This window comes from Sebastes fasciatus, chromosome 14, assembly GCF_043250625.1.
Source record: "Sebastes fasciatus isolate fSebFas1 chromosome 14, fSebFas1.pri, whole genome shotgun sequence".
In the NCBI taxonomy this organism is placed as follows: Eukaryota; Metazoa; Chordata; class Actinopteri; order Perciformes; family Sebastidae; genus Sebastes; species Sebastes fasciatus.
In genome coordinates this window covers 13,006,599-13,015,923 of record NC_133808.1, presented here as the reverse complement: position 1 = coordinate 13,015,923, position 9,325 = coordinate 13,006,599, and the positions used below count along the sequence as shown (strand labels likewise).

At 37.7% G+C, this 9,325-nt stretch overlaps 1 protein-coding gene across 1 annotated transcript; it reads left to right on the top strand.

Moving 5' to 3' along the window:
* The first annotated feature begins 281 nt into the window (after positions 1–281).
* On the top strand, positions 282–9,025 carry lamp1b (lysosomal associated membrane protein 1b). Its single transcript, XM_074658942.1, has 6 exons — positions 282–671; positions 3,900–4,093; positions 4,202–4,333; positions 4,480–4,546; positions 6,844–7,011; positions 7,099–9,025. The coding sequence occupies exons 1-6, from the start codon at positions 626–628 to the stop codon at positions 7,236–7,238; spliced, it is 747 nt and encodes a 248-aa protein (XP_074515043.1). The 5' UTR covers positions 282–625; the 3' UTR covers positions 7,239–9,025.
* Positions 9,026–9,325: the final 300 nt, after the last annotated feature.

Below are 9,325 nucleotides of genomic sequence, written 5' to 3'. Positions count from 1 at the left end.
TTCCACTTTTTAGTGGAAAAATTGGTTAACTTCATATTTATATCTAATTAAGTATGTTTATGTAAATGTCGAGTAAAAACAAAGAAAGGAAAAACAAAATGAAAAAAACTAACAAAAACATATCAGTGTGTTATTTAGACTTTAAAAACATGAATTAATCTTTATAAATAGAAATAAACAGGGGCAGTGTGTGTGTGTGTTAAATAGGCAGTGGCAGAGTGTGTTTGTGTGTCTCTGCTGTTTACCACGTGACTCTCTGGGTGTTGTTAAAGCCTCTGTGTCACATGATCCTGATGTCAGTCTGTAGCTGTAGCTGGTGATGAAGTGTTACAGACGAGCTAAACTAACCTCACAGCGAGCATATACAACTATAACAAGAATAAACTAGTAACCAGAAGCGTTTGGTGGTCTGTTAACCAAGAACAGCGCTTTATCATCTCAACGAATCTGTGCGCTTGGCTTTTATTCTTCCCTTTTTCGCTGTAGTTGTTGTCACGCTAGCGTTAGCTTAGCATAGCTAGCACAACATCTGCTGAGCTAAGCTAGCTGACTAGCCGCCGTCCTGTCGGTTGTTTTGTTGCCCTGATTTCACCTCGACGAGCCACCGGAGAGGAACCGGAGAAACATGACGCAGACACGATGCCTGGGAGTAACGTTACTGTTGATTTTAGGTGAGTATCGGTTAATCTACGGTTACCGGGAGAGCTAAACAACACCGTTTACCGAAGGTCACCGGTAACTGCCCTCAACGTAACGTAGCAACGGGGAGGACTAGCGGTTAGTTAGTTCGCTAGTAAACAACAACAACGTTTATGACGTTTATGACTGCACAGCTACTGTAGAGGTTAGTTTACAGGCCTACACGTGTTAGTTAACGTGTTGTTATGGTGGCAGAATTAGTGTTTTAACTTATAAATGCTGGTTTAGGATAGTTTGGCCATGATTTGTTTATTTGTTTATTTGTTTTGCACAATTTAAGACTATACAACATAACAAAAAAATTAATAATATACAGTGCAGGAAGAGGCAAAAAACACACTGGGCTGATCTGAAGCCTCCAACTAGAGACAAGATTAATATAAAGAAATAATATGACTACAATTTTGTGATAACAAACAATTAGGACAAGAGATATATATATATATATATATATATATATATACATATATATATATATATATATGTATATATATATAACAACAATAACAATACATTAAATATATCAAAAAGGTTTTGATACCAAATCACAGCATGACTTTTTCTATGGTGTTCCTCAAAGTCTTTGTGTCTTAATGTGGTATTTTGGAGGGATTGTTGATCATTTTGATCAATTCTTGAGTGGTAAAAAAATTGTTAAATTTAGCACCAAATGTGTGTAACAAATGGTATCAACCCAAAAACTGCTGCAACAACTTATGAGACATAATAGAGCATGGGGATGGCCATCATATACTTCTATCATAATGTTCTAATACACTTTTACAATTAATTTTAAATGATTAATAATGTTTATTTGTGATTATGATTAAAATAACTTGACACATGGTGCTGAGCTGCATCTCAAATTAATCTCCTTGTTTATTTGTTTGTTTGTTTTGCACAATTTAAGACTATACAACTAACAAAAAAATAAATAAATGAATAATATACAGTGCAGGAAGAGGCAAAAAACCCACTGGGCTTATCTGAAGTCTCTACCTAGAGACAAGTTTAATATAAAGAAATAATATGACTACATAATAGTGATAACAAACAATTAGGACAAGATATATATATATATATAATAACAATACAGTAAATATATAAAAAAAAGACAAATGTGTGTGTGTGTGTGTGTGTTGCGTAGAAGTGTATGGTTAGTGTTTGTGAGGAGGATATTGATTTAAATATCTATAAAGACTTCTGGGCAATCGTAACCAAACAACATTGTGAGTGGGAGAAAATAAAAACATAAAAACAGATACATGGACAACATGGGGAAAAGCAATTACAAGACAGCAATTAAATGACCCTTTAACCGACTTTTGTCACATTTGACAGTTGAACAGTTTATTGATAGATGTGAAAAGCTACTACATAATTTGGATAACGCTGACTTCAGGCATTAATGTAATTAAACTGCTCAAGAGGTCACCCAGGCTGAGATGTCCCCATGTCATAGCATTTTAATCACTGTGAACCTTAAGACTTTCACCTCAAATCATATATTATTTTAATTTTTTATATTGTAATTGTCTTGGACTTCTGCAGATTAAATTGTTTAAAAGGCAAGGCAGCTTTATTTGTAGAGCACATTTCAGCAACAGGGCAATTCAAAGTGCTTTACATAAACATTCAAGAACATGGCAACAAAGTGCAAAAGAACATTAAGACATAATTAAAACAGTTATAAAATCATTAAAGATTAGAAAATAAAAACAAGCTTAAAATAAAAGCTAGGATAGAAGCTAAAATAGAATATAACACACAAGAGTAAAAGCTCTAGTGCAGTATAAGATCATTATCTGGTTTAATAAAAGGCAGCAGCAAACAGGAACGTTTTAAGCTTTGATTTAAAAGACCTACACCAAAACATTGTTCTCACCGTCTATATTAATGTTTGTAATGAATCCATGTTTTATATCATACTGTTTAAATGTTTTGTTCTCCCAAAAAACACATTATTTGTTTACTTTGGGGCTATTTTTTTTATAGGATTTCTTGAATATCAAAGCTAAAAGACAAATAAGGACACCTGTTTATTTATGTCTCTCTCCCCGCAAGTTAGCGTCAATCTAAAGTCAGTCTGTTTACCTCAAACTGAGTTAAATCAATCATGGAGCAAAGATAACACAGATTAAACACATAGAAAGCTACCATTGTTGCAATGCTATCATGCATTTTCCAACACTAGGGACATAGACCTTTCAAAAAATCACTAGGAGACTTGGTCCCTCCAAAGTGGCACGACGGACAAATTTTGGAGGTCTGGCTCATGGACTATATACTTCTCCACTACGTTTATCTGGACGCTGTAGTTACTGGTATAACTGTCTGTTTGTAAACATATGTCACCCAAGTATTCAGCATCAGAGACAAAGCCGTACCAAAGAAAGCTTTTGTCTCTCACACAGATTCAATTTTCTTTCTATCACCTGTGTGTGTGTGTGTTTGATAAAGAAGCAGCGCCCCATCGTGGTTCAAACTACTTGTAGGTTTACTGACACAAAGAAACAGTAAACTACTTAAGAAACATCAGTCGCATGATTTTTTTTCAGATCAAAATCAAGCTCCACCACAGTGTTTCTAGATGTCACTGCAAGTCTTGAAGCTCTGGTATCTGATATAACATGACTACTTGTTAAAGAGTATTTTTACATTATATTATTGCCAAATTAAGGATCTGAGTACTTGTTTTACCACTGATTGATTTTACCACTGATCCCGTCCTAACAAAACTAGATCCAGAGTACAAACTACCCCTTTTGTGCCTAAAACATTTCCTTCATTGACAATTCAGAAGTTTAGTTTTATTGGTTAAACCCTCTTTGAACAACTCTGACCCTCATGTGCAAACTTCTGTGTTTTTGTAGCTGATCATTTTTCCATTGGTTAATCCATCGATCAATTTACTGCCACTGATCAGGTGGCTTTAATTCCAGATCCATGTGGCTTTAATGTAATGAATTATATAATTAGGGATTATTGTTAAAAGCACTGAATCTGCCTCCTAAAATGGCCCGCTATATGGCTTATTTGCCCTGACTGGTTTTCTATAATATTTTCATACATTCTAAGTGATATTAAAAAGGTCTTAAAGTCTTAAATTCAACTTGGTGAACCCTGTAAAAACGTTTTATTTAGTATTGAACACCTTGCATCTCAGTAATACCAGACTCATAACTGAATACCTCTTACAGCTGCTGTCCTGCACCAGGGTTTTGCCACTGTTGCCCCGCCCACAACTGCCCAAACCACCGCTGCACCGCACAAAGAGCCCGGCAGACCTGAGAAAGGAAACTACAAGGTCACCAGCAGCAACGGTACCACCTGTTTACTGGCATCCATGGGTCTCCAGCTCAACATCACCTTCAACTCTGTCTCCCAGAATAAGGTGCCTGAATATAAACCCCAACACTGTTGTCTGAATTCTGTTGGAGCTAAAGATATAGACATATTAACAGGTTTGAAATGCTAAATGTTAACTCCTATTCCTTTACAGACTGTGCAGGATGTCGTGAACCTTCAGCCCAATATGACAAAGGGCTCTGGATCATGTGACCCTGACAACGCCACCCTGCGGCTCTCAATGGATGCAGAGAAGAAGATCAACCTCACCTTTTTCTTCTCTCTGGTAAGTTACTGTGTCCGCCCTCACAACCATGTGCATTAAACCCTTTGTATTTCATGAAACGGCCACTAGATGGCAGCTGGAGCTTGTGGTGAACCTACTTTACTTCAGTGGTACTGACTTTTGGTGGTCTTGCTGTTTCTCTCCAGAATACTACGACCAATAAGTTCCACCTGAGTGAAGTGTCTCTGTCAGCAGCCTGGCCAGACATGAAAGGTGAGTGCAGTTTACCTCCCAGTATCCTATGGAAGACAGAACCTGCCAAAATCAAAAATAAATGAATATATCAGGCACCCCAATAGCTCACCTATCATTGTCACTTTCTAATAAAGGCCAAAAAAAAACAAAATTCTCTCTAAAAAAAAAAAAAGATAAATAAATGAATAAATAAATAAATATGCCATTAAAAGTAGCAAAAATAATATTAATTAAATTAAATTCTTTTTTTTTTTTTTTAACATTGTATATGAATTCCTTTATTTATTTAATCTGTTTGTCTGTTTAATTTCCTCTTTTATTAATTTATGTATTTATTTTTATGAATTTTTGAATTTATTTATTTTTTGTCAGTAATACTGTGCCTCGTGTAACTGACAGTAATTTGGTGTTTCAATATTTTTTAAATTTATACAATGAATGAAGTCAAATAGTAAATATTACAAAGGTTACTTCATACAGACCCCCTTATGTGTTTTTTTACACTGTGGTGCTTAAAATCTACTCTACTCTGATATGATGTAATCTAATACAGCAGCCCTGCAATAGATCTTACCATTATGAAATATTTAGTTTTTGTTGAAACTGTGTAAAGAAAGGTGTCGGTGTTGATTCAACTGCATCATAGGAATGTGCTAAAAGGCCCAAATCAGTTAATACTTGCATGGGTAGAGTTGACACAGGTTTATCTTCCTTATAATTTATACAAGATATGTGGCTATATGATGTTTATACATATAACCTAATAAGAGACACATTTTGGTGATGAACTGGATTACACCCGTGGCCATAAGTATTATACTATTTTACAGTGGTGTGGTCTCAAATCTGCTATTTTGTTTCTTTCTCCACATTGAAAATGTAACTGAATAGTATTTTGGGGCATTTTAGTGCCCTTACTCAGGAAGTAGAGAGATGACAGGAAACAAGAGAGCAATGCAACATGGTCACTGTTTTAACCCCTAAGCTACGGGGGTGCCCTGTAAATGGATATTTTGACAAAATAAATTTAAATACATGACCATTACAGTCAACTGAGCAAACCAAGATGCAATTGAACATTCTTGAGTTAAAGATAATTTTGTCAAAATACTATTAAGTTCAAGAATGAACTTTCCCTCTCAAGAGTTAAATGGGTATGAAAACGACCACAAAGAGGCATTCACAGAGGCTGCTTAATGTTTTCTTCCTGTTCTCTAAAGCCAAGTTCACACCTCAAGACTTTCAAAGTCGTCAGATCGCTGTACCGTTCACACTTCATAACTTGCTGTCGTGTAATCGGGAGTCTTTAAGTCTTTGTGGTTTTCACACTACGTGAATGACCGGAGACGGGGTCACCCACTACAAGATCTTTCACCAGGAGGAATCCTCGATGACGTCCCCAAACTATGTTTTGTCATGAAAACGCACTCGAGAAAATACACAGTAAATGACGTGACACCATGCGCAAGACACATTGCTGATGTTGTTGTTGGCACGTGTTCACAAAATTGCCCGTTTCCACACTCTTACTATTTATTCCTTAAGGTGCAACAACCACTGTGCTCCGTGTTGATAAATGCAACACATACAGTAAAGTTCCTATTATTATTATTATCATCGTCCCCTAGGTTTCCCCTCAACCCGTGTCTCTCGCTCTCCCCGACAGGTCCAGATATTTAGCACGCTAGATATCTGGAATGTGTCGCACACATAACACCCAAGCGCCGATGTGCGAGTGGCGAGCCAACGGCAATTTGCCTCTGATCTGGGGCTTTTGTCGGTGAGCTCCCAAAAACTGTCAGTGAGCAGAAAACCAGGGCTAAAGTTGTGTAGTGTGAACTAGGCATGATACATAGACATTCAGTCACCAGTTAACTGGAAGACTAGTTGTTCTGAACTCCTTCCTCCGTCTTTGGTCTCGTGCAGCAGTCCTTTTATTCTGTCTGTAAAACTTGACAAATTTACAGCACTTTGCTCGCAACATGAATTCATTCTTTTATGGGGATGGCTAATTGGCTGGAGTATTGTCTCGCTATGTTTTCAATTAGCTCACTTGTAGTGATTCTGCAGTTTTTTTTTTTTAATGGGTGCGATTACTGTTGAGATCACCGGGTCCTGAACTAAGCAACCGCATTTAAATTCTCTATGCAAAGTGGTGAAATCTTTATTTAATCATCTCTAAAGTTGATCTCCTTTTTATTAAAATCTGTTCTCCCTCTTCACACTTCTCTTTTTGTATCCGGTCTGTATTCCTTTTGTTTTACTGGATACCTCTTCGCCACTGTAATCCCTCCCTGCTCTGTCCTCTGCTACAGAGCCCTTCTCGGCCGATAACGCCAGTCTGGACTACCTGCGGGGCACCCTGGGCTTCTCATACATGTGCCATGAGCAACAAACTCTGAATGTGGCCCAGGATTTGTCAATCGACACCTTCCAGGTGCAGGTGCAGCCCTTCGGCCTCACCGGAGATCAGTTTGGAGCAGGTAAACTCTTCCGTCTAGTAGAAAATGATAAAAATAAATCTGCTTTCTTGCTCTAATTTGTCTTCTCTGGTGTTTTCACTCTCTCAGCGGAGGAATGCCAGTTGGATGAAGATGACATGTTGATCCCCATCATAGTCGGCGCAGCTTTAGCAGGTCTCGTCCTCATCGTGCTCTTGGCCTACCTCATCGGCAGGAAGAGGAGCCACGCCGGCTACCAGACCATCTGAGGTCACTTGTCACTCATGTTCTCAGAGGCCAGAGCGCGCTATCCCACCCTTGAGATTAACCACTGTTTTATGAGACTTAACACTCCACCCTGTCCCCTTCTATCCCTCCATCCTTCATCCTCCCTGCTCCTCTGTGCTGTTCTTTGCCCTCATCAGTAACACTAGTCATTATCACTTTGTGGAGGTTGAAATGCTGTTTCTGAACTGACCCGCTCATTCTTTAAAAAACAAAAGGGGGCTTTGTTTGGAGATTGTAATGAAATGAGGAAAAACCAACTGGTACTACGTAAATCAGGGGATGGATGTTGATCAGAGGGTCCAAAGTGTATTGTACTATTTATGATTTCTGTGAAAGGAATTTTGAGGGATTGTGGGATTTGAGGGACTTGCTACTGTAGCTTATTGTATACCTGCTTTAGGGCGACCATTTTTAGGGGTTTGGCCCTAAATGAGGTTTGGTATCATAAAGGGAATATTTCTGGCTGTTTAACTTGATCCACTTCAGATGGTAAAGATGTTGTTTTTTTTTAATTGCAACTCGACATTTAGCCCAAGTATGCAGATTTTATGTAACATACTAAAAACACAGTAACCTAATCCTAAAAAGGATATGTGAGGAGTTCCCTTAGTAGTTAAAATGCATTTAGGAATTGATTTTGTTCACTGGGATTAGCGACGATATGTACCGTTATTTCCCTCTTAAAGGTACTCAGCACATTTTGTATGGAGACTGCAGATGCAGTTGTTAGCTTTGTAAGATAATTATGTTTGGGCTTTTTCACTTCATTTAAATTGTTTGCTTTTTTTGCCAAGAGGATGAAAAGATCGATGCCATTCTCATATTTCCTAAATGTGAAGCTACAGCCAGCAGACGGATAGCTTAGCTTAGCACAAAGACTAGAAACGGGGGGAAACAGCTAGCCCGGCTCAGTCCAAAGATAAAAATAAAATCTGCCTACCAGCACCTCTAAAGCACCTGTTTATTAGTGAGCTTTAGAGGTGCTGGTAGGCAGAATTGTTACCTTTGTACAGAGCCATCCTAGCTGTTTCCCCCTGTTTCCAGTCTTTATCTAAGCTAAGCTAACCGTCTCGTGGCTGCATTGTCATATTTACCGTACGAGAGTGGTATTAATCTTCCCATCTAACTTAGAGACAGGAATATGAATTTCCCAAAATGTCAAACTATTCCTTTAAAGTGATGGTTGGTTTCTGCTGTTACAATGTTCACACGCAACAGTTGTTGCTTAAACAATCTTAAAAACCCACTACCGTTGGCTCATGTGGATGAAAAAAGCTCAGGACATCACTATACGAGTGAAATAATGTTGAAGTGTTACAGTCCACTGTTTGTTTTCTTTTCCCCTGAATATGGGCCCACATGGGATTTTGCTTACTGAAGGGAAAGAAGTTGCACTAAAGTTCTGACAAATAGCCCCATGTAATGATTAAAGTGGCCAAAATGCTCTGGTCAGTGTTCATCAGTGCCTTCCCAGCTGTAACATAGATGGGATTAAAGTAAAGCCAATACCATAGCGGTACTCACTCACTCACTGACACTGTGTGCTGCCGTGTCTGGGACACGTCCTCTGTGTCTCACATTGCCTTCATGTACTGTTACTACCCTAAATATGCATTGTTTGATGTTGTAGAAAGAAAGTACCGATATTTGTTTTTTTGTGTGTTTATTTTTTTCCATCTAAATATCCATGTAGTGATTTAATAAGGTTTTAATGGATTTGTTTGAACTGTTTTCTAAAGGAGAGGCCAATAAAAGTGAATGAACGAGACTTTTTGTTTTGCCTTCATACAGTTCATCAGCTGTCAAACCTGTTCCTGCTTTGTTTGGACTCCTTAGAAGAGTAGGCACAGTATTTGAGATAATTATTATATTGAGTTTCGGAAATGCATTGTTATGTTAAATATTTTTTCATGTATCAAAGACTTAATTACAAAAGTATTGTGTAAAGAATAAACCAGTTTTAGTTTTGACGTTTGGATAAACTTTAATTACAAAAGTTTTCAGTCATGCAGGTTTTATATCCTCGAGGTGTAAATTATTCTCTCTAATTAAATGGCTGAAATGAAAG